At 45.2% G+C, this 26350-nt stretch overlaps 1 protein-coding gene across 9 annotated transcripts in view; it reads right to left on the bottom strand.

Moving 5' to 3' along the window:
* OSBPL9 (oxysterol binding protein like 9) overlaps window positions 1-26350 on the bottom strand; it is a 90526-nt gene that overhangs the window by 36826 nt on the left and 27350 nt on the right. For 4 of the 9 annotated variants that reach the window (XM_077275957.1, XM_077275958.1, XM_077275961.1 and 1 more), the window contains 5 exons: window positions 10785-10880; window positions 7203-7250; window positions 5391-5420; window positions 4612-4662; window positions 1266-1304 (listed from right to left, as the gene is read on the bottom strand). In XM_077275957.1, the coding sequence (XP_077132072.1) occupies window positions 1266-1304; window positions 4612-4662; window positions 5391-5420; window positions 7203-7250; window positions 10785-10880 (264 nt within the window). Of the gene's footprint in view, window positions 1-1265; window positions 1305-4611; window positions 4663-5390; window positions 5421-7202; window positions 7251-10784; window positions 10881-24944; window positions 25105-26350 lie in introns of those variants that run through there. The other 5 variants (XM_077275960.1, XM_077275966.1, XM_077275962.1 and 2 more) reach the window with 4 other exon arrangements.

Below are 26350 nucleotides of genomic sequence, written 5' to 3'. Positions count from 1 at the left end.
AACCGATTTATATGACCGCCTAACTGTGCCCTTACCCTGATAACCATTCAGATAAAAAGGACAGGGAAGACTCACAATGTTTTGTAGTAAATAAAAAAAAAAAAAAAACTACATTTATTCTAGATTCGAGCAAACATCTTACCGAACCCCCGACTGTTATATATATATATATATATATATATATATATATATATATATATATATATATATAAAAAATAAAAAAGTGAACGTTTATTGCACAATTCGATGTACAATTATCGTACATGTGACGCTGTAAGAAAATGCCTCAAGATTTCAGCTGTGAAGCCTGGACAATTCTAAATGCAGCTCCCAATGTAGCACAGGCTGTAACTTAGAAGTGTTACTAAGCAGCTAAAGCAATATATTTACAAATTTTCATCAAAGGGGGTGTTCGGCGACAACAAGCCATCGCCTATCCAAAAGGTAAGTGATACCCTACTGATCGATCACACCGATTGGAAAAATGGAGAATTTTTATTCTAGTTACAAAATTGAGCCACTGGTCGGATACTCGCCAGTCGTTCCACTTATTCTCTATGGGACTGCCGGGAAAAAGCTGAGTGCAGCTGTAGAAAGTCCCGTAGGGAATGAATGAAGGGGAGTTTGAGCAGCTTCAGTGCTGCTTCATAGTAGCAGATCGGTGCCAGTCCCAGCGGTCAGACCCCACCGATCAATAAGGTGTCATTTACCAAGGGGTAGGCGATACTGTGTTTTCACTGAACAACCTCTTTAATGCTATCCCATAATACTGCTCAAAAGTGGACACGTGATTAATGGGTTGCCTAGTGTTAGAAAAACATGGCTGCTTTCCACGGTGGCGTACCTGGCAAAATAATGGAGAGTCCTATTGACTTAAATGAGGCTTACTGCAACACCAGTCATAAACAGGCGTAGCGCTATGTTTGGGATTAAGCAAATCTTTAATCCTGGACAACCCCTTTAAAATGTAGCCGATGGCTTCCAGTGGGCATTTTTTTTGGCTGGGGTCATGAATGTTCAGCTACTTTTCATCACCAAGTGATAATTGACCACATCCCACACATACATAAGAGGGAACTTCAGAGATGTTGTAAGGAAACAGGACTTTCTTCTGAGACAGTTAGTGATAGGTGGAAGAAATGATTACTCTAAGAAGCAAGGGAGGTTGGTGGATCTAGAAGAATGATGAAGACCACCAGGTCTTCCTGAGATCAGGGGAATGTTCTGCAGAAATAAAGGAAGTAATCCATTAGGGATAAACTTACTATAAGTCCATCTGCGTGCTTGTCCTCGTTAGTTTGGTCCTTAAGAAAAGAAATGTTAACATTGTGAACATGCGGCAACGGAGGACGCCACAAACAACAGCTCCTGAAGACTGGAGTACAATTATTCATGAAGACGACAATAGCTGGTCGTACACACTAGATTAATGTCGACCAACAGCGATAATTCTTGGACCAGTTTCCAATATGTAGACCTCCAAATTCTCCCCAAATAGCAGGTGTTGGGGGACAGAAGGATCGGACAGTTGGTGGTCAACATGGGCCATCTTTAGGTTCTCAGCGAAAAGCCAAACCCTGAGGAGTCCAACAGGAGCTTCTTCCCAAAGAAGCCAAACCCTGAGGAGTCCAACAGGAGCTTCTCCCCATAGAAGCCAAACCCTGAGGAGTCCAACAGGAGCTTCTTCCCAAAGAAGCCGAACCCTGAGGAGACCAACAGGAGCTTCTCCCCATAGAAGCCAAATCCTGAGGAGACCAACAGGAGCTTCTCCCCATAGAAGCCAAACCCTGAGGAGTCCAACAGGAGCTTCTCCCCAAAGAAGCCAAATCCTGAGGAGTCCAACAGGAGCTTCTCCCCATCTCCCTACTGAGAACACATGTCGGCTGATAATTTATGTGTTTCATTGGGGAGAGAGAAGGATAGATGTTGAATGGCATCAGCGCTTCATGCACGGTCTATACACAGACCAGGATGCCCAGACCGACCATGGCTCTCCGACCATATCTATATATTACATATAGCTGCTGGTTTGGGTCAAGAGTCTCACGGTTGATCTGGACATGATGATCTGAACATGGATGTGTGAAGTCAGCCATATACAAAATGTGCCCTCAATTAGTAAGGATATTTCCCTTCTTTCTAACAAAAAATGGATTTTCCGGCAAAATAAAGTCATCATTGAGCTAAAAGATAGATAATTTGTTAAAGGGGTTGTCCGGGACTTTTATATTGATGGCCTAGTCTTAGGATAGGTTATCAATATCTGACCAATGAGGGTGCGACACCCAGCATCCCCCTGCCGATCAGGTGTTCACGATGCAGTCGGATGTTCTCAGTTCCGGAGCTGAACCGCTCAGGTCCGCCGACTGTACAGTGGCCGCGGCTGGGTACTTCACATTTGCCCTATATCAATTAATAGGGGGCGGATGTGTAGAGTCCAGGGGGGCTGCAAGGAAAAAGTGAGAAGGGAACGCAGCGCTAAAACAGCAGGACTGTGGCATTCTCAGGATCCGGTGGGGAACCCAGTAGCTAAACCCTCAAGTTTCATTACGTAATGAAAGAATAATATATATATATATGGCAATTAGGAAAGCAATTAGAATAAGGTGCCAATCACTGACATAAAACAGAACACGAGTAGAAGAGTATCTGACTCATCACCGTCCACCTACAATAGGGAGAAAAATACAAAAGCACAAGTAACAGAAGAATCACAGAGATCACTAGTATCACCAGGAGTACCGCCTGCAGATATCACACACATTCTCCTACATTACAGCGACCATTATAGGAGGTGCGGGATACACAATACGTGTAGGAGGGATGAGCTACAATGGAGACGGCCGCTGCCGTCAGAAGAGATGGAGATTTCATACAGATTATCAGGATTCATTACCAGAGTGCAAGGTCACGACCCCCACTGTGATTAACGCATGTTATGGGCAGATATCATCACCAGGGGATTAAGCAGTGGGGACTTCTCCACCCGCTGCATGGAGACAATTTTTCCACATTGTGCAACCAAACAGGAAAATAAATAATGCCGTTGTAATGAGAAGGTGGAGAGCAACAATCCTTCGCTTACATCTGATGCTTACACTGACAATCCTGCTTCTTGCACTAGAACACTGAGGGTATGTGCAAACGATCAGTAAACGCTGCAGGTTGGACGCGGTGTACTGTGTACAGATGTTACAGCATAGTGGATGGGATTTCAAGAAACCCCATGCCCACTATGTGTCCACAGACGCCTGCAGCATACCCGTGGAGAAGGACATGTGGTGCGTCTTTCCAGACTGCAGCACGTCTATTTATCTTGGGGAGACGCAAGCCTTCGCAAGAGAAATTACAATTATAGAATGTACTGGACACGGTGATTCTGCACGGTTCAGTGAGCACATGCAGATTCATCTGCGTTCTATAGACAGCAGTGCTTTGGACGCCGCGGACATGTGTTGTGTCCAAAGCGTTGCCAATTCCTGAACGTCTGCACATACCCTAAAGGGGAAGGGCAATGACAGCCTGAAAAATGACATCTGACGCCTCTTCCTTCTGTGTAGTGTAAAAGAGGAGCGTTTTCTCAGTAACCCTTCTACTACTTGTATGCAGTGGGCCCATAGACACTTTTTTCTAAAGCCTTTTGCGACCTTTGATGTACCTGTAAGTGTACGGAGCGAGCTCGGAAGCGCAGTACACAGCGTGTCCCACTGAAATGTTACAGTCAGTGATTGGCAGCTAAGGGACGAAGATGGAGCAATCATTGTAATTGCTGTTTAAGGCAGGTTCTGACTGTATAATACAGCCGTCACCCACTGTACATGGAGAGGGCTCAGCTCCATAAACCCACTAAAAGTAAAAGAACATGAAGATGAAGAATACCCCAAAGAGGAAGATCCAGAAGAAGATCACGAAGATGAAGGACAACGCAAAGAAAAACATGACGACAAAAAAGAACAACAACACAGACAAAGAAGAAGAAAGACAACAGGAAGGCAAAGAAGAACAACGACAACACGGAGACAAAGAATAACAACAACAAGACAAAGAACAACTACACTACGAAGACAAAGAAGAACAACAACACAAAGACAAAGAAGGACAACACAAAGACAAAAAAGAAAAACAAGAACAAGACAAAGAACACGAAAACAAAGAAGAACACGAAGACGAAAAAGAAGATGAAGAACACAAAGACAACGGAGAAAACAAAGAAGAAGAAGGGGCTGGGTTTCTCTAAAGGAAGTGTGGGTGGGGGTCCTTTGTCGCTCTGATCCCAATTTAATGTCTTTCACGCTGTTTACAGGCATAAAAGAGGCAGGCTTTCAGTTTGTGGAAGGTAAGTCGCTGGACACTAGCAGAAGCGATGCATGCTGGGAAAGGAAGTTCCAGCTCCTACAGTGCTGGATGAATACTATTGAATAGTAGTTTTATACTTACTAAATAAGTAAAAATATATTTTAACAGTAATTGAATGCCACAGCATGGCGAAAGCTTCACTGCTTTAAAAATAAATAAATAAAAGGGATCTACAAAAGTTATGTTTAACAACAATCGCACTCATAAAAACGCACTAAAAGATATAAGAATGAAGACAGGCATGGGACAACTTACTTTTGCAATCTGCAGCAACACAATACAGTGTTTAATGGATTCTACCATGCTCTAGAAAAGCAAAGACAATTCCATTAGGGTCAGGGTACAGTGGTGTCACGCTCGTCCTCTCACTACGCTCGATCTTGGCTACGCTCGCTCAGTAACCTTGTATTATTTAATGGTAAACCTTCCAGGCTGCAGTCACCCACAGGAGTCCCGGGAGCTGCAGACAGGAGGTGAAAATGTGTTGCACAAGAAAATAAGTACTTTCTAGAGGTATAAAACTGATTAGCAATCCTATCAAGATGGCCGGGACTAACCCTAAGAGCACAGAGCGGCATAAATAACAGCACGTGTGGCGTTTACATAAAGGGGTGTGCTACCAAAGAATAAACAAACCACAATTATCACCATAGGTAAATGTATTATAGGTGCTGATTGCTAGGACTCCCATCGATCCCAAAAATAGGGGGCACGTGAAAGGAGCACTAGTTGTACATGACTGACCGCCGCTCTGTTCACTTCTATGGGAGTAGTAGTGAATACGTGCAAGCCCTGCCATTAATGGAGCTTTGGTCACACATTTACAATAACTCTACAGGGACACCGGACCGCCGATCATGATCATGGGGGTCCTATTAGTCATTTAGAGATGGTGCGGATCAATTATCACGCCACACAAGAGGCACTGCTATCTAGCTGACAACGTTTGTTTTTTTCTCGTGGCTATAAATGTTCTTGAATCTTTACAGAGAACACCTGAAGGGTTAAAGTGAAGAAAGGCAAGAGTGACTTACACATGTGGTATCCTTGAGGTTTTCAATTTTCTGCAAAAAAAATAAAAAATAAATAATAAAAAAACACAGCAAGATTATTCACAAATAAGACTGATGATTTCCAATAGACTATGTCTGACATGTAAGCAGAGCAATTATCTGCACAGAAGAATACAACATATGTGATTGAATAGAAGGCGATGATTGGGGCGAGAAGCTGCCGGAGTCTCCTGATGCCAGGATCCGGGCTAATTAATACATAACTGCTCCCTTGGGAATATCCTGCCTGCAGAGAACAGCTGCAGATCATTTACCAGTGCATTCCCTTAGGATGAGCTGAACGCCTCCTTAGAGTAATATAACATAACAGCCCGGCAATATATATGCTCCGGCGCTGATATGAGATGACTACTACCCCCAGCGGAGAGACAAGCTGCCGAGGAACCGCCCTTTATAGTGATCTATTATCACCAAGTTGTGCGTCCAAAATGACCTATCGCTTTTTAGCAATTTTGCACACGATTGTCTCAGTTCTAAATTTTATTAGGTCACGTTCCCAATTAAGATTTTTGTTTTTCTGGGACAAGTGCTATGGCTTTTTTTAATTTTTTTTTTAATTTTCACCGATAGCACTTGAGCATCGGATCAAAATCAGTAATGCTAGTCTATGAGTTTGTAGAAAAAAAAAAAAAAAAAAAAAAAAGCTGGACTTCACTCAGATGACATCCAAGTGCAGCCTTAATATTCATGGGCTGTTAGAACGGAGAAGGTGGAGAAACTTTTTTTTCTTCTCCATGTACGTGGAGCACACCCATCAGTGCGGTTTTGTCATGCGTGGAAAATACTGACATCTGAATTAGCCCTAGCAGTTCAAGGAAAGTGGATGTCCATCAAAACTCCTGCCCACTGTGGAGTTCTTTAGTACATCTGTTACCTAAAAAATCTGCATGTAAAAATGTAGTTTTTTTTTTTTTAAAGTACGGAATTACAGAGTTTCTGTACTTTATATAAAAACAAAAGAAAAAAAAAAAAAAAAAGCATGAAAAAAGAAAAAACCCTTAAGAATGCGCAATGAACAGAAAGGACTTAATTTGGTGCAGACACTTTCGTAATTAAAAAAAAAAAAAAGCTTGCCACGCCTCCGCCTATGAGAAAAAGGCTTTATAGGGGAAACTAGTCGCATGTAGTGTCATGGGTAGTCCGTACACATATATAGCTCCATGACGCACATCTAGGGGAGAAATGCGTCACAATGTATCATCCGATGAAACATGCCATGATCTGGATTTATACAGATTTTAACAGAAAAAAACCCCCTCTGTGTAACACCATATAAAAGTCCGACCATGTGCGGGGAAGCAGGAATCCATATAATCATCATCATCTGCTCCTGTGCCTGAGCCAAACTCCCACTCTTTGGGCCAGATTCATTATTGCGTTGTGACTTTTTTGTCTAGTTTTGGATGTTTTTCACTTGTTCTTTTAACCAGAAACTGTTTTCTTAGTCTACTTTATATGTGTTTGCCTGTTTCTTGTCTTTTTGCTGCTTGTTTTTTGCTTTCCAGACGTTATGCGGCAACAATCCGTTGAAAGCAACTTTTTAAAAAGTTGCTACATTTATGTGCAAAATGTACTCCAGTGACCTTCCCTCTGGAATAATGTTATGCATGCATGTCATTTTGGCACAAATTTAGGGACATGCAACAGGCAAAAACAAACAAGCAAAAAAAAAAGAACATTTTTCATTTTGCACAAAATGTATACATTGAAGAATTTGCTGGAAAAAAGTTAGATACCATAAAACAAACAAAACAAAAAAAAATCACCACTGACCTTTCTCTGTTCATCATCCTTGCAGTTTTGGATTTTGTCATCAAACACCTAAAGGGGGGGGGGGGGGGAAGAGAAACCACAAAGTCATAAAAGTAGAATTGAAATACAGGAAAAAGTCATAGTAAAAAATGAAAAAAAAAAAAGAAAAGAAAAAAAGCAGCCGGTGAATATACAGGGCTGACGAATGATTATGTAGTAGAGCGACAGGAGAAGGAGCTACAATCTGCTCTGCCCCTAACAAAGGCATGTCTAATAATTACACCAGAGAATCCGCAGCAGGAAGTGACCTTTACACATTAGCACATACTCCAGTCACCGCCAATTAAAGGGGTCCCCGCACCTTATAATGAGCAAGGATCGATAACCACGTAATACACGCAGTGTTCCCGTTCTGCGGATCCCGGTGCGATGGTAGATGGGCATTATACCGCTCTGTGCGATGATGCAAGCTGTGGTAATGCTGCGATCTTACCACTACTCACGGGGGACTCCCCAAACTGCTTATAGCCGGATTATTTTTAACCACTTGTAGAACAATGTATGCTATTGTGAATGCGCAGGGACCCTCCGCAGGGCTGCTGCGACTGACAACCCCACAAGCTGCCAGCCTTTTAACCCTTTAAGGGTGCAGAAAGACTCCTGTTTACACCCCAACCAGTACAGGGCAATCTACCATTCTAAAATTAAAAAAAATAATAATAATTTGATTTGTTAGCCATCATCTACTTTTTTATTATGTATTTATATTATTATTATTTTTTACTTTTATTTGTATTATTATTATTATTATTATTATTAATAACTAAGGAAGAGGAATCCTTCTTTAGTCTATTTTCTTTTTCTAGGAGCTGGCTGGTTGGGATAATATGGAACTAATTAGATTTTTTTTCCCTCCATGGAGATTTGCTTGCAAATAAGTTCTCATACACCATTAGGTCTCATCAAAAGTGTAAGGATATGTTCACACGTGGTGTTTTTTGACATCTTTTGACGCGTTTTACTCTCCCCCATGGTGATAAACGGCGCAAAAACTTTTGGATCTTGTTCCCTTTGCTGACATTGAAAGAATGTTTTTTTGCCATAGGGGAAAAAAAACAAACAAACAAAAAAAAAAAAACAGCAACATGCCACATGTGAACATAGCCTTATTCCAATCTGAGATGTGCATTTAAAAGGTCAGGAGTCATAGAGAAATGTGTGGAGGCAAAGTAAAGAACTAATCTGGTCCAAAAATCGCAGTCAGGGAATCCAAAATGACGAGTACGGGTCGCTGGTCTGCCGGACCCTGCTCAGGACATACTCTGGACAAGAGGTCTTGGTGTTTTGCTCTGGACATTATGGGCTGTGATTACAGACGTAGCTTGTCCAAATACACCTGGAATCCGACCTTGTGATGCAACCCGGGAAAGAGCTGTAAAGGGTTAATGCGGACATACTCCGGGTCCATAGCACACCAGTCATGTCCTCCAGATACAAGGCTGCCAGTGACAGGATGTCTGCAGGGAGCGGACCTCAGGAGTAGAGATAGTGACTTACTGTAGTGACCGCACAGCTGTACTGTACTCCGGACATATTGGGAGCTGGACAGACAGAAGGATCAAGTCACTTTAGGTAGACCATGAACTCCTGCACCCCTCTTATTGTATATACAGCCATGGAGCACATGTCATTTGTAGCAATTTCCTACTGCTAAGACTCTTACTGTCGCTCTTATTCATTCTCGTCTGGACTACTGCAACTCTCTTCTAATCGGTATCCCTCTTACCAAACTTTCTCCTCTCCAATCCATCTTGAATGCGGCAGCCAGGGTCATATTTCTGTCCAGCCGCTTCACCGATGCCTCCATCTTGTGCCAGTCATTACACTGGCTACCCATTCGCTACAGGGTCCAGTATAAACTCATCTCTCTCACCCACAAAGCCCTCCACAGTTCTGCACCGTCTTATATCTCCTCTCTCATCTCTGTATATCGCCCTACACGTGCCCTCCGTTCTACAAACGACCTAAGGCTAACATCCCCCGTAATCCGAACCTTGCACCTCAGTCTACAAGACTTCTCTCGTGCTGCGCCAGCTCTCTGGAATGCACTTCCCCAGACGATCAGACTGATACCTAGCCCCGACCTATTCAAGCGAGCTTTAAAAACCCATCTCTTCAAACAAGCCTACCACATCAACTACTCAGTAAACTAACTTTGCCCTGTTCCCTCCTTCCATATATTACTCTGAATCTGCACCCTGCTATCCATCTGTCTCCACACCCTCCATGCACACGATAACTGCACTTGATACTTGACTATTGCACTTAAACACACGGGCTGACGACCGGATCATGCAGCTTTGTATGAAAATCCCTATGTATTATAATTGCCAGACCTGAAATAACAAGCACTTTGCACCTATTGTGTCCCCCATTTCCTTGTAGATTGTAAGCTCGCGAGCAGGGACCTCACTCCTAATGTTTAAATTGTCTTAACTTGTATTGAATTTGTCTGTATAAGTCCCCGCTTAATTGTAAAGTGCTGCGGAATATGTTGGCGCTATATAAATAAAGATTATTATTATTACCTATGGTCGCACACTGTTGAGAGTCACCTGTCGAACTGCGGAGCACAGAGTTGCATGATGCGGCAGAGCTTCTTTAGTACCTAACACTTTCCTTGCTATACGTCCCCCCAGCAGGCTGGAACAAGGACCGAGCTAACAGATGACCAGGGTTGTTTAACCTTCTATTCCTGTTCTGATAGGGTGTTTGGGTCTGTATCTGTGTACGGGTTCTCTTTTTTTCCCACAGCACTACAGCAATGTCACCAAACGCCTGAATTGTATTATATTTCCCTTTGCAACGTGTCGATTTTATAAATTTTTGGTTTTCCCACACATAAAAACAATGGTTTCCATGCTCAAAGTAACCAGACTAAAAGAAAAGGGTTATGTAGCCAAGAGATATTACAGTACTAACCCTAAAAACAGTCCACACGGCAAAACTGACTGGCAATTTCCTTTGAGGGGTTCAGGATGTTATAGTTACAGGTAACATCAGTAAAAAGAATCGATTACAGAAAAAAAATCTCACCAAAGTCTATTTTGTAATAAAAGACAAATCAACGGAGAGTGAAGTCCCACCCCTTTGGCTAAGGAGGGGGTGCTTAAACTGATTTGGCGGATGTATCAGGCACTGGCTGTATGATCTCGGCCAGGTATGTCTGTGGCGTTTCAGGCAAAAACTTGCTTTAAAAGCCAGCGGATTCTCCCCGCCCACTCCCCTTAAGTGATGGGTCTCTCCCTGCATGCATGCATAGGGAGAGACCGATCAGTGATAGAAAAGCAGGTGGGTAGAAACCGCCAAGCACATACATTTTCGACTAATTACACGTGCGATTTTAAAGCCACAGCATATACAAGGTTGACATCATACGGGCAGATCAGGTTCCCTTTAAATGTTCATTCCTAGGTTTAGTGCTCCTTTAAGGGTTGATCGGGGCCAGAAGTGATCAGTCTGCGCCCTTACCAATACCATTCCAGAGCAGTATCGCAGAAGAAACAAAAATGAAGAAGTACAGTATCTGCGGAGTTTCCGTACCTTTATCTGATCTATTAAGATCTGCAGATAAGCGTCTGACTCGGCAAGCTTCTTATCAAAGTCCTGAACGCTTGGAACGAATCCAGACTCCACACCCTGAAAAATAAGATGCAACCATACTGTGAAATTAGTGTCTGCAGATCAGAGCGGTGGTCACGAGGAGGACAACCAGACGGAAGCCTGCGAGCGCATTACTGACACTGAAGATTACAGCCTGGCCGCTCTAATGAGGATTTAGAGTGAAACGGATATGAGAACCGCGATGCGCTCATCAAGGAGAACAAGCGAAACGAGGCAGTGAGGGTAAAGGAAAAAAAAAAAAAGGGAGGAGGAAAAAAAAAAAAAAGTTCCATCCAGAGGTGTACGGACAAGGGATAGTGGAAATAGAACAATCTACTATTCTTGCAGCGGAGCCTGCAGTGTACACAACTCTCACACTGGGTGTAACCAGGAGAAATAGGAAAAAAAAAAAAGAAAATTTGCTTTTTTTATGGAGTTTAAAAGTAATGAACTGGAAAAATAAACCTCACCCAAAACCCAGCAAGAAAAGCTGCAAATATAATGCATTGGCCCTGGAGCATACAAGGCGATACAGAGGAAAGTCACACGGATAGAATGTATTGTCTCCTTCACCGACCTCCCGTTTCCAGCGTCCTCATCTGCACCGCTGTGTCACCTCCATAAGGGCAGAATGGCTGTTTTATGCCACGTATCGCACACAGGGAGGGGGGCGCCGCTCCAGACGGCAGCGCTGCCAGCTCTTGGAAGAGAACAAGCACTACATCCTCCCATCACACAGTGATTCTCAGGGACGACACCCATACGGGCCACTAAGCACCTAAGCCTTGTTCTATATACGCAGCGAGCGACCTGTAGGGACGGTGTTTACACAGGAATAAGCCCTGACACTGCACAGATGGGCTCACGGTGATAGCGCCGCAGGTTTCATCCAGTAAGCTGGCAAGAGCGAGCCACCACGGGGCCGGTCATCTTCTGTGCCACAAATACCAACCGTTCCTTCTACAGATGGCAGGGTTACAGATAGAAAATCACAAGCTAAATAACAAACCTGTTTTACACAGTCAATAGTGATGAGCATGCTCGGATAAGGGGTTCTCTGAGCGTATTCGGCGTGCTCAAAAAATATGTTCCAGTCCCCGCGGCTGCATGTCTCGCGGCTGTTTGTTAGACAATCCCTACATGTCTTGCGCCTGTCGAGCAGCCGCGGGGACTCGAACATATTATTCCAGCACGCCAAAGACTCTCAGTTGGCACCCGAGCATGCTCAGATAACACCTTATCTGAGCATGTTTGCTCATCACTAATACCCAGTACAAAAATCACCATCTGTAGCGCCACCTTAAACGGGTGGTCTCCATTCAGAAACCTTTAAGCCAAAGGTTGAGATATTTGGAAAACAAGGTATTACTGACCCTCTTTGGATCTAGAACTGTGTCCAAGGTTACTGGATGTCAAGTTGACAGCGCTGCAGCCGATCAGAGAGCTCAGCTGCTCTTGTTGTCTACACGGAGAGAGCCGATGGGCGGCAGCGCCATCGACAGGACGTAACCGCTGCAGTCAAATCATAAAGACCAGAGTAGCTTCGGAGAGACAGTACTGGGCCTGAGGAGGGTAAGTAAAACCCAGTTTGTTTGATTTTTTTTTTTTTTTTCTTCAAGAACCAGCTCAACATATGGTATAACGTTCTCTGAAAAAGGACGATCCCTTTAATGTATTGTGCCAGTGTTCCAAATACAGTTACATTTTCAAGTTATGAAAGCAAAATCCTAGAAGGGAAGGTAAGAGACGCAAAGTTACAATGCAGCAAAACACAACAGCGCTAGAGACAAAGTATGAAACAAGGAAAGAATTGATACAAATGCCGATGTTATCTGGACAGAAAGTGTCAGCCAAGGTGAGAAAACATGAACATGAGACAGTCGGGGTACAAAAAGGGCATCTGATATGATGAAAACAAATAAAAAGGTGTGATGGGTGAGCGGAGATGCTTCACCAGTTATGCCTTCACCTAGCAGGAAATGCCCTAAGCGCATACACAACATGGGCATCAGCTGGGCTAGTAGAGGACCCCCGGCCCCCTGTGCTATACAGACAGAGGTCTGGAGATTTTCCTGACATTTTCCCCAAACAAAGCCCAACTGGGAAATGTCCTTTCTAGGAAGCAAAAATGTCCCTTCTCCACTTATGGGCCACTTCATCCCCTCCCCCCTCCTCCCAAGTCTCCTAAACTCACCATTCAAACTGAGAAACCCCGCTCAAGATGGACTTCCAGCACAGTGAGGAGTCAGGTTACACCTCCTACTATATTCTATGGAGGGGAGGAGGAGTGAGAAGAGAGAGAAAACATAAAGAGGGAGACAAAGACTGAGTGCTGAGCAGGATTCACATCTACACTGATCAGTGCTGCGGTATAATTTTCTCCGTGCTCCTGCTTGCTTCTGAGAGCTAACTAAGGAACAAGAGCAGGAATCTGTGTATGGGATAGATGATAGCGGCCAGTCTCCTTCATCTAGCTCAGAGTCAACTGTAAATTAAGAGCCTGAAAAGGGGAAAACTGATGAAAATGGAGGGTACAAGTCATATAATGGTCAAAGATGTGGGTTATTCTGAAAAGTTACTGGAAAGTAAATGTAATGTGAATAGAGCCTCAAAGGACAAGTATTCTGGTTGGAAGAAGTGGTCACCTATCTACAGGGTAAGCAATAACTTAAATCAGAGGGGTCCAACAGCTAGGACCCCCCACATCCAATATCCAGAACGTGGGCCTTTTATACTGGGTAGAAGAGCATCAGTGCACGTGCGCTGCTCCATTCATTCTCTTTGTACTTTACTTACTACGACAAACCGCATATTGGACATGTGAGCTGCAATGGAGCAGTATGGGAACGAGAATGGCAGCAATCTTACTGAACCGATACCTGATCGCATCGCTACTGATTATACGCAGCATTTCTCTGAAGTTGTGCTGCACCGTCTGAACTCTGTCTACAGCCATTGTGGCCGGGGTGGAGGGGACGGTTGGGCTGTAAATAAGAAGGGGGCTTATATAAATCAGCGAAGGAGCGCTGAATAGACCGTCAGCTTGTGCTGCCAAAATCATCAGGGGAGGAGCAGAGGGATGAATAAGGTATGTGTGTAATATCTGTGTGATGTCTGTGCCAAAAAGTAATCGCTTACCTTCAAAGAGCTTAATAACAAAGCCCCAGAAGTGGCCGCAATGTGCACTCCTGGACGGTGGAAGGAGGAACACGGGAGAACGAAGAAAACAAACACACACCCCATAATAAAATAAAAGGACCTTTACTAAAGCACCACCCTGGTCAGAAGACGCAAGAAACACTCATTATATTCCATAGCCTGTAAGTTATCCCCCCGTCCACAAAAGAGGCAAAAATTCTGGGTTGCTGGGTGTCCGACCACTGGTGCCAAAAAACAGGGTTTTCACGATCCCTGATATCCATGAAGCAAAGGTTGAGCATGCACAGCTCCACTGCATTCATAGAATAGGGGATAACTTACTAGTTGGGGGTCCGATCATTATGACCCCCAGCAATCCTGAAAACAGGACAGCTGCGCCACGAGATTAAGAGAAATAGCAGATTACTATTCTCTCCAGCAGACAAAGGGTGGAGCGGAGGAGGAGCACCATACCGCCATTCAGGACAGAGTCCTAGCCTCATTCTCCGCACCGCTGAGTGACCGAACACGGGACCCCCCAGCGATTAGTACCTCATCTCCTATCCTATGTGTAAGGGATTACTTGCAAGTCAGGGATCAGCCCCATATAACTTTACATGCACTGATGTGGTCACAAATGCAACTTCCTTCCTGCCTTTTCCTAGAATTGATGTAGGCACAGATAGTACTGCTTCCTTGCCTCTTCCTGTGTGGTGAATCTTGCCTGAGCACTTTAGATGGCCGCCATACACATTTACATTGGCCAACAGTCGCTCCTGTCCAGGAAGACAGCAGAGTTTCTTCATCTAAAAGTTTCTAAAACCAGGATTATAGGTGTGTTTCATGAACTACTTTAATGGCCCGTGAGCACCGTGGCTGCATATTATTAGTGATGAGCGAGAGTACTCGTTGCTTGGGTTTTCCAGGTGCTCAGGTGGTCTCCAAGTATTTGTTTGAGTTCGGAGATTTAGTTTTCATCGCCACAGCTGAATGATTTACAGTTGCTAGTCAGCCTGAGTACAAGTGGGGGTTGCCTGGTTACTAGGGAATCCCCACATGTAATCAAGCTGTCTAGTAGCCGCAAATCATTCAGCTGCGGCAAGGAAAACTAAATCTCCGAGCAGTCACAAATACTCAGAGACCACCCGAGCAACGAGTACACTCGCTCATCACTACATATTATCAATGTCGGGATGTAATGGCGCAGCGATCTAGATGGTACAAGCTGCCGAGCTCAGTGATTGACTACAGAGGTGATGCCCACTGTCAGCATGATGTCACCGTTGCAGCCAAACACAATGAGATTGGAGCAAAGCATGGGAGCCAGGGATAGACTAGGGGAAAGCAAGTATCTGCTCTGTTATGTTACATATATAAATGTGTTTGGAAGTCCACTTTTTTGTTTAAGTGGAAAACCCCTTTAAATCATAAAATTCCGACTTCCTGCAACAGCCTCTAGAGGGCGCTGACAATCAATGTACAACAGCAAGCGCCCTCTAGTGGTGGAATCAGGTAACCAGAATGTTTTCTAGTAGCGATATATGCTGAAGATTTGGAGAAGTGTTTTGGAAAAAGGATCTAGGACTGAACAAAAAAAAATATATAAAAAAGTAAAAGATAAAATATAATTCTGCAGCAAAGAATTGAGTAAAATAGCATTTTTGACTTCCAAAATCTCTCCCGCCCCCCACCCAAAAAAAAGTCGAATTTGTGCTCTGCGCAGTAAAAAAATGTTTGAATATTATTAGGACGAGTGGAACCTTCCTATAAATCCCTGGCTTTGCTGCTATCAGAACCTGATGAATATTACATGAGGTGTGTTATGTGCCCGTCTCACACTGTAAATGACTCCGATCCTAAGGACAGGCATGTGCTGTACTGCTATCCATCCATGCGGGGAGGGGGTATTGCTGCAAAGCTGCTTGGCTTGTGGATGTGAGCGAGGAAATGTGGGACAGCTGGGAGATCTCTCAAACACGCGCCACGGATTGGTGGAAAAATAACGCAAGAAAGATTAAGAGATAAGACCCTTATATTCATCAGTGCAGTATGAGAACCAGAGCGATGGAAGCCACCGGGAACGTAGTACATAAAAAAATGCTTTCCTTATTACAGAAATAAGAAAAAAAAATAAATAAATAAAAAGTGCAGCGATTCCCGGGCTCCAGAGAGTCGTTCATCTGCTTCTTGCACCCCTGAATATACGTCACAGGAGCAAAGATGGTCAGAAACTAGGAAACCTCTCACCAATCTATAGGGTTCTTAAAAGGAACCGGTCAGTGGATTCATGCTGCCCCAATCCTGAATCCGACCCTGCCTTATTCAGAAAACAGACTGAAGAGATGACCGAGGACTACAGGGAGACCCCTAAGGGTATGTTTCCACGTTCAGTTTTGCTTCAGGCTTTGGTCAGGATTTTATGCAGGTAAAATCCTGACCAAAACTGCACCTGAGGTCACTGGCAGGTCACCTGCGGTGTACCTGCGTGTTTTGCTCATAGTAGCAACATGCTGCGTTTAGAAAAAACGCACCACGCATGCGTTTTCGCGGCAAAAACGCATGCGTTTTTAAACGCATCGTGGAGTCTGGATTTCATGAAATCCCCTCCACTATGCTGTAACATCTGGACGCTGCGTTTTTGACGCTGCGGAAAAACGCAGCGTCAAAAACGCAGCGTTTCCTGAACGTGGAAACATACCCTAACTATTCCCACTCCCGGGCGGCTTTTCCCCACAAGGTTCTGATTGATTGACAGGTGCCCACCCATCGTCTGGGCAGGAAAAAAAATGGAGTTCAATAACTTTCGGATGCCACCAATCCAGAGACCGGGGCTCTGAAATGCCAGTCTAGAGTTTGGTGGTGGCCGAGCATCCACAGCCACGTTCATTGTCTATGCCACCGGACCTAGCGAGGTGCAGCGCTGGGCTATTTCCATCAGTCCCACAGACCATGGATGGAGGGAAGGCGTGGAGACAAATCTACAGCACAGCTACATTATTAAAAGCAGAAATCTATGCCAAAGGGCCCGTACACGCTGGCCGACCCACGGCCGATCAGCTACATAGAAGCGGTCATTTATTAATTAGCCTGTATAGGCAGAAAGAGCAAAAAACAGGGGCTAATTGATCACTTTGTGTACATATACTATCATTGTACCCGACAGCACACGTCCTGTTTACACAGGATGATGTGCTACCGAGAAGGATGACTAACAAAAGGTTTTCCTAGTTGTCAAGTGATTGGCAGACTGTCTACTCTGCCCGATTATCATGCGCAGGGCGTTCCTTGGATAATCATGCACCCCGAGACTGCATTCACACTGCGATAGACCCAAGCTCTGCAAAAGCTCCAGCCATTTATGTCAAATGTATTCATAGGGAGCCATTTACACGGGAGTATACGGGAGGCATGCACCACTGTATGTGTATATGCGGGGGGCATCCGTCAGAGCGTCCTGCCAGCGCACACTGCCAAAGCACGCTGCATATGATGTGAACAGACCCTATAAGGGACATATGAGTGGTCCTAGGACAGGTACATCGCATCTTCTAATTCAGTCAATGTCATTTTAACACTTGGAAAGCCCAGCAGCATGGAAGATAATTGCTCCTTGGACAACTATTGGAAATCCCAGCCAAACATATTATTGTGATCAGTAGACTAGGTGGTTGGAAGCAGAAGGCACGCCATGTGGTGCTCCGATATGGTATTCATCAGTATGGCTTCTCACAGGTCACTGACCTACTCCATAGTTTACCTCATGAATAATATATATATATATATATATATATATATATATATATATACACACATACATACACACACACACACCACACACATATATACATAGTCTAAGGTCCACTTCGGTATGTTTGTCTGTCTGTTTCTCTGTCATGGAAATCGCGCTTCGCTGATTGGTCGCGGCCGGCTGGGCGACAGGCACAGTTCGGCCGTGCATTGGCCCCTCCATACTCCCCTCCAGTCAGCGCCCACATAGCGTTTTAGCAGTCCGTTAACGCTGCTATTAACCCTGTAAGTGTGACCAACTTTGTACTATTGATGCTGCCTATGCAGCATCAATAGTAAAAAGATATAATGTTAAAAATAATATTAATAAAAAAAAAAAAACACATTATATTCTCACCTTCCGGCGTCCACGGCAGCCTTTCCCGCTCCTCGCGACGCTCCGGTCCCAAGAATGCATATCGGCAATGACTCCAGATGACGTAGCAATCTCGCGAGACCGCTACATCATCACGTGTTATTGCTGCAAGGCATTAGTGGGAACGGAGCATCGCGATGAGCAGTGCTAAAGGCCTGGGCTGGATCCGGGGGCCACCGGAAGGTGAGTATATAACTTTTTTATTTTATTTATTTTTTTAACAGGGATATGGTGCCCACATTGCTATATACTGCGTGGCCCGTGCTATATACTGCGTGGCCCGTGCTATATACTGCGTGGGCTGTGAGACCTTCGCCCGGGGCCCTCAAAAACCTGAAGCCAGACCTGGCTTCACTGATTGGTTGCACCCGGCCGGCAACAATCAGCGACAGACGCAGTCCGGCAGCGAATTGGCGCGGGATTTGAACCACGCTTCGCTGATTGGTCGCGCCCGGCCGGCCGCATCCTGTGTATTCATTGCATTATTCTAAAATCTACATAAATAAACTACATTCATATTCTAGAATACCCGATGCGTTAGAATCGGTCCACCATCTAGTATATTAAAAAATCACCTTCAACAGGCAGGCACAGGCGACTGCGCTGCAGCATGATCGCATCTATAATAAGCATTTCATTTTTATTTATTTTTAAATGGTATACATGAATTCATAAAAAATAAAAAGTCAGTCTGAAAATGGCGCCGGCCGCGCCTGCACAGTGGCAGCTATCGGCGATCTCATAGCTGCTACTGCACAGTGCCATCTTGCCAGAGGAAAAAAATAATTAACTCCTCCAAGATGGCGCCACCGGCACAGTAGCATCTATCGGATCGCTGGGGCTACTAAGATGGTGCCTGCGTAGTAGCTGCTATTGCACAGGCGCCATTTTCAGACAGTTTTTTTTTTTTTTTAAGGAATTAATGTATACCATTAATGTGTCCATTTTCCTAGATCCTGTTTTGTGGCACTCCCCTGGATAGGTTTACTCAAGCAAAATGTGCACAAACATGCATATTGTTTGAGCACACAGAACATGACTGCAATGTGACAACCACACAGTTTAAGAACTTGTAGTGGATCCTCTGCTGCCTGCGCTCAGAATGGAGAGTGCAACTCAGGACACTGCTCCCCTGTAACCTGCATGAAGATGGGAAACTTACTGACATCGGATCATTTCTGCAATCCCTGATTTACCGTCCGATCCGGACCCTCGTATCTTAGCCTACGTGGAGGGCAGCTACACAGAGGGTCTTTACCCCCAGATGATCTCTACTGACCTGCGATGCACAGAAAACGCAGACATCAAACCCTTACTGCAATGTTTTCCCCTAGATTACTGCTGATCACTGGGGTTTTCAGTAGAAGGACACTAAGGCCATGTTCACACGTTGCTTTTTTTTGCTGCTTTTTTTTGCAGCCAAAACCTGATCTCTTGGCAGTAAAAAAAGACAAAAAAAAAAAAAAACAGACAAAAAGTAGGTTTTGCAGTGTTTTTTTTTTTTCCTGCGTTTTTCTGGATGCCAAAGTTCAGATTTGCTTCCACCAGACAAGCATGAACAATGCAAAGTGTTTGGCCACCAATGCAAGACCTATGTGAAATCATCCACCAATGCAAGACCTATGTGAAATCATAAAACACTTTCGGAAAAAAAAATAGCCAATTTGATTTCATTATTTAGTGGAAAAAGTTTTTTTTTAAATGTCTGGAAAAAATAGTGACTATTCAGAACAAATGAAAAAACAGCGGGGGTGGAGGGTCTGAATTGGTCGGGCATAGTTTACCTAAGACATGGAAAGGCATTGAACAATACCAGACCATCTCAAATTTCACACACTGGTCGGGTAATGTTTACTTTCACATGCCGGGCTCAGGTGAGGACACAGACATTTTGGTTTACATTTGTGAAAAATCACAAAAATAAATGGATTTCACATCATGCTGTACCTGCTATTTTCCACTAAAAACGCTGTAAAAAAAAAAAAAAAACTAATGGCAATGTTTTTAGTTTTTTTTGCTGCTTTTATGCACTTATTCATTGCTTTTCAGGCAGCAAAAAATGTGCAGCATTTTACAACAGTAGCACAGTTAAAATTCTAATCCACACATTGCAGGTATTTCCCATATTGCGGTGAGAATTTTTTTTTCTCTTTTACAAGCAGCATGACAATTGATGTAGCGGACCTGCAGAACTTCCCACCGAGTTCATTGGGAAAGTCACTATCTGGACTAAAATCCACCATAAAAAAAAACAAAAAACAAAAACAAACCCAACACATACAAAGACTGACATGAAAACACTGCAAGGAGCGAGAGAAGAGGAGAGAATTCCCGTTTATTAGTTTGTGAAGTGCTCTCAGCAAGATCCGCAATATTTGGATGGGGATCGGGGGATCTGCGGCTGCACTTTACGGCGGATCACACAGCTATAGTGTTAGATTTTCAGATATTATACATGGTTTTATGTAGTTGCATTGCACTAGTGCATACAAGCCTCATCTATTGATACAAGAGCGAAGAAAGATGAAGAAATCTCCCACATCAATAACAATGATGGCTGTTTATGGCGTTTGTTTTATGACTCATTTATATTGTGTTGTGTCTGTGCTTTGGTACCGTATTTTTCGGACTATAGGACGCACCGGACTATAAGGCGCACCCAGGTTTTAGAGGTGGAAAATAGGGAAAAAAATATTTGAAGCAAAAAAAAATGTGGTAAAATATTTAATAACATAAATAACATACTATTATATGTGGTGTTATTATATATAATAGTACGTTATTATGTTGGAAGCTGCGGGACCAGTGTGGTGTCTGTAAAGTACTATATCAAGATGCTGGAGGGTGAGTATAAGAATGGGGGCACAGGGCTTATAGTGAAAGCACCACTCCAGCACTGCAAAATAACACTGGAGTGCTGCTTTAAAATCCCATGGGAGAATTATAACTCCCAGCATGTCCTGCAGATCCTATGACATGCTGGGAGTTATAGTTCACCAAAGGAGTGGCAGAGTGCTTTATTGTGTTTTGTAAAGACTAACCTCTTAATTGTGGGAGCCAGCCACACTGTGGCTGCACAGAGCCCTCTCTCTTGTTGCCTTTCCACAGCGCACGCGCAGGACATAAAAGGAAGCTGCAGATTCTAGGTGGGAGTCTGAAGGACCTAAGATGATGTCAGAAGAGGGAGGGCTCTGAGCTGCCATGTGATGCTCCAGCCCGCCCACTTCTGACATCACACAGGTCCTGCTTGTGCACCACAGACAGCTCAGCGTCCAGCACAGGCAGGTATGCAGCGATCTCCTGGCCCCTGCTGCTGCTGCCTCCTCCCCAGGACACACAGATTCTCCCAAGAATCAGTGCTGGGGAAACTGTGTGTCGCTGCTTAAGTGCAGTATTCATTTGCTGCTCCCCGCTCACTGCTCAGCTGATCGGTGGGCGGGGAGCCGCTAATGAATATTCACTGCACTTAATCAGCGGGGCCATGCGGTTTCCCCAGCGCTGATTCCGGGCAGCGGGGACATCCTGAAGTGGGATATCATTGCGATCCCACTCGCTGCTGCCCCCCTCCCCACATGCTATATCCGTACTATAAGACGCACCCACACTTTCCTCCCAAATTTGGAGGAAAAAAAGTGCGTCTTAATAGTGAATAGTTTTTACACTGTAGCACCCTGCGATTTCTTGCTATGGCTTTATTTAGATTATATATTATGTAGTAATATTAGGCAACTAATATTAGATAACAAAAATCAATATTAGCGATAATATGGAGTGTGTGCTCTAGTCCGACATACACCGCATGGAGTAAACTATTGGGACACCCATCTGGTCATTGAATGTAGTGTGTACATGGAGTCCAATTGCCCGTTGTGTATAACGTCCAGCCCCTCGGTGTACAACATCCGGCCCCCCGCCCACAGGAGAATAACATCCAGCCCCCCGGAGAATAACATCCGGCCCCCCGCCCCCGGAGAATAACATCCGCCCCCCGGAGAATAACATCCGGCCCCCCCGGAGAATAACATCCGGCCCCCCACCATGCGGTCTGCCTTTACTAACATGTGACAGAACGGCCGGTGGTGCAGAGCTCACTGAAACCAGCGCGGTCGAGGGTAACAAGTCCGGTCATGACATTTCTTCCTCCTATATCTTCCCCCATCACCTGTGACTGATATTATTGAGAAGTGGAAGGAACCGCAGCAACTCGGCCATGAAGTGGAGACCCCGTAACGCTACAGAGTGGGGGACCAAGTGCTGAGGAACAGAAAAGTCACCAACTCCCTGCTGACCCCATAACTGCAGAGTCCAGACCTCCTCTGGTAGTAACACCGGCTTAAACACTGCGCCCCCGCCAGGAGCTTAATGGCTAAGCAGCTGCTATTGCCTTACATCACTAAGCACAATGTTGAGCATTGGATGGAGTGGTGTAAAGCCTCCACCACTGGACTCTGGAGGAAATGTGTTCTGTGCAGTGACGGATCACACTTCTCTATCCGGTGTCTGGAGTAGTCTGGGTTTGCTGAAAGTCAGGAGAACATTACCCCCCTCACTGCATTGTGCCGGCTGTACAGATGGTGGAGGAGGATAATGCTATGGGCTTGTTATCGGGGGCGGCCTTGGCCCGTTTAGTTCCAGTGAAGGGAAACCTTAATGCTTCAGCACCAGAGATTTTGGAGAAGTTCCAAACGTGTGAAAACAGTTTTAGAGAAGACCTTTTTCTGTTCCCCATGACTGTGCCCAGTACACGAGGTCCATGTAGACATTGCTGGGGCAGTTTGGTGTGTAAAACATGGCTGGCCGCACAGGGGCCCGGACCTCGGCCTCATCCAACACCTTAGGGATGAACAAGAATATAGATTGTGAGCCCGGCCTCTCCCCAACATTGGGGTCTGAAATCACAAATGTGCTTCTGGATGAGGGGACAAAAATTCCCACAGATCCCTCCAAAATCTTGTACTAAGTTTTCCCTGTAGGGCGGAAGCTGTTCTATCTGGAGAGGGGCCGACTCCATATTAATGTCTATGGATGGACAATGGGAGGTCAGAGAAGCCCCTGTAATGTGGAGGGGGCACATACGTTGTCCATATAGTGTTTGTGGGGCAATACTTCTATAATGGCCATGTACTGCAGGTGGTATGTGAGGGGCAGTAATGGAGGTGACAGACATGTCCTACCTGATGGGTCACTCGCTCTGATCGTGATCATCAAGTACAAACGTAAAGCCCTGATTAATGGCGGATCACTTCCCATTTCACAACCCCATGACTACAGCTCAGAGCCAGAAATATTACACAAGCAGAACGGTCAGGCCTGAACATCAGAGAAAGCTCCAGACAGCGACGCACTACAGATCCGAGCTACTTTCTACAACCGCCAGGTGATGGCACACTGACGCGCGCGGGGGTCTGCCGCTGAATCGCAGTTATGTGCATCATAACAGGGTGGGTCCTGCAGCAAACGCCTGGATTTCTAAAAGATCCAGATATCTGCCGTATGTGAACATCCCCTAATGGTACAGTGCCAAGGTGCCCGGCCATCCGTGGCCAAAAAGTCATTCCCACCTGTGGGGGAGTGAATGGGCCCAAGACTGTGTTCCAACACTAAGGAACTACTGGAAAACTTGTGTGCACCCCCCTATCTCCCACAGGTGGGCTTTGGAGGCATGCGACAGCACAACGGGGGTCCGTACGCCGACAAGGTGCCCAATGCTTTACTTCATACGCCCATGGGAGCCGATAGTGAACTCAGCGCGGCAGACGCTTTAATGGACGTCCCAACACTGTAGAGCGTATTAGTCTGTCTCTCTCTAGTCTGTGGTGGCTGACAACTGGGAGCAATAGCTTCTAAATCAACTATAGAACCAAATGGTGAGAAGATCCACTTTTGGTTTCATTTCTAAGGCTACGTTCACATTTGCGGTCTGCGCCGCAGCGTCGGGCGCCGCAGCGTCGCCGCATGCGTCATGCGCCCCTATATTTAACATGGGGGCGCATGGACATGCGTCGCACTTGCGTTTTGCGCCGCATGCATCCCTGCGGCGCCCGCGTCCGGGCGCAGAGGACGCAGCAAGTTGCATTTTTGCTGCGTCCAAAATCAATGAAAAAAAGGACGCATGCGGCGCAAAATGCAGCCTTGTGCATGCGTTTTGCTGCGTTTTTGTTTGCGTTGTGCGTTGCGGCGCCGACGCTGCGGCGCACAACGCAAATGTGAACGTAGCCTAAGTGACTCCCAGGGGACACAGGTAGTGGAGATAGACCACGACTGGAAGGAAGACAGCAAAGACCAAAAGTGGAGAAACCAGGGGTCCGGGCAATACGGGGGGCTGCATCAACCTCTGAAGCTGCAAGCAGCCCTCTCACTGATGCACAAAGGGATGCAATACGACAACTGCACAGGGCCCGTATACAGTCCATGCTAAACAAAAATGGCTTCCCCCGTACAGAGTATATACGTATAATAGAAGAACCCTTATTGCATTTGTCTAGAATATTATAGCGCTAGCCACAAAATATAATTCCCATTCTCATCCTTAATATCACCCCCTAGATCAGCTCAATCAAGCTTCCCCTCCCCCTCCGTCCAGTGCCCAGCAGATGGTATATACGTCTTTATTTAATACCGCCATACAGAGCTGTGCCTCTTACGTCCTTGTATGACCTCCTGCCGTTCCAGAAAACCCCCATGACAATCACTTTGCACAGAATAGGGCCCCCCGGGGCAGTCTCCATTTTTCCTGGCCCCCCGAGTCACGTGCTGGCTGACATGCTAACAATGACAGGAGGACACCGGCCGTTACTTACACTGCTGCAGCCTTCCCCGGCCATTGTGATCACACAGCCCAGTAATCCTCATCGGCGGTGGCGACATGCATGCTTTTTACTTACAGGATGAGAGTATCCGGCTACTTCCTCTGCGCGTCTCCTGACCTGCTGCTGCTGCTGCTCCTCGCCTCCCACCATGTCACCATTGGACGGGTGCAGCTTACATAGCAAAAACATCCGTGCCCATTGGGCTTCTACGGGTCACATAACGCCGTGCGTGGTTTACTAATCACTGGGGAACATGCCAGTTCTGATTCACATCAGGCTCGGCTTAGTAATCAGTCTATTGCTGCTATCAGATACCATTACAGATTTGTTAACCCCATAGTTCCGGGATGTGAGAGGAGTATACAGCACTGCGGGGTGAACGCGATGCCATCTAGTCATCACATGATCATTAAAACAATACTGTTCTCTTTTGCAGACATCTACCACATAATTGCTGGTCACGTATCAGACATTACTAATGAGCACTAAGTACCGAGCTCCTGCCGTTAACCCTTCACCCTCCTGCCTGCCTTCTTCCCTCTGCTCATATTACAGGCTGCCTCCACTGATGACGCCAGCAACAAAGGAAAGGGATGAAATTTGAACTATTTTATGATTTGCAAACGTAAAAAAAAAAAAAATCTAATCGCATTTAGGAGCTCATTTATCCAAATAAATGAACACCGATTGCCTTGACAAGTCCGCTAGCGCTCGTTTATGGCCCATTCTTTATATACAGTCTTGAGGCGCTCGTTCAAGAGTTATTCCTATCTTCATTGTCGGATAGTGCTTGCAAAAAGAAGCACTTTTGCCATTTACCGCTCATTAAAAATTTCAGCCGTTTTTCAGATATTGACACTATTGTTTACAGCTCGTTGCCTAAGAGACCGACCACCGCTGTGTAAGCGCTGTGCTGAAGCTCACCAGGACTAGGAGGTTAACAGCGCGATTCAGTGATCCTGCACCAGCTTGAAAACAAGTGCTTACAAACTCAAAAGAAAAGAGCTTGTGAACACTTAACATTTTCTGCTAACAGCGGTGGTCGGTCTCCACGGCAGCAAGCTGTAAACAAAAGTATTAATATCTCAAGAAGGGCTGGAAATTTTTAAAAGCAGAAAATTGCAAAACTGTACAGCGATACCCATTTATGAACATGGTAATAACCCTTTGATATCCGAGTGCACCCAAGGAGGAGTCATCTTCTGCTACCTTGGCTTCCGTCATCAGTCCCATAGCCAATGAAGTACGTGATTAGGTGCAAGTGAGACCAGCAATTACGGAGCTATATGCGGCACTTGCACTGGACTGTCTTACCTGATAACACCACATTAATTATGCCTTTTACACCAGTTTATCGACAAGCTCGACACAAAGGTTGTGGCCCATCAGAAAGGGAG

This window comes from Ranitomeya variabilis, chromosome 8 (assembly GCF_051348905.1).
Source record: "Ranitomeya variabilis isolate aRanVar5 chromosome 8, aRanVar5.hap1, whole genome shotgun sequence".
Taxonomy (NCBI): Eukaryota; Metazoa; Chordata; class Amphibia; order Anura; family Dendrobatidae; genus Ranitomeya; species Ranitomeya variabilis.
This window is presented reverse-complemented; position numbering and strand designations above follow the sequence as displayed.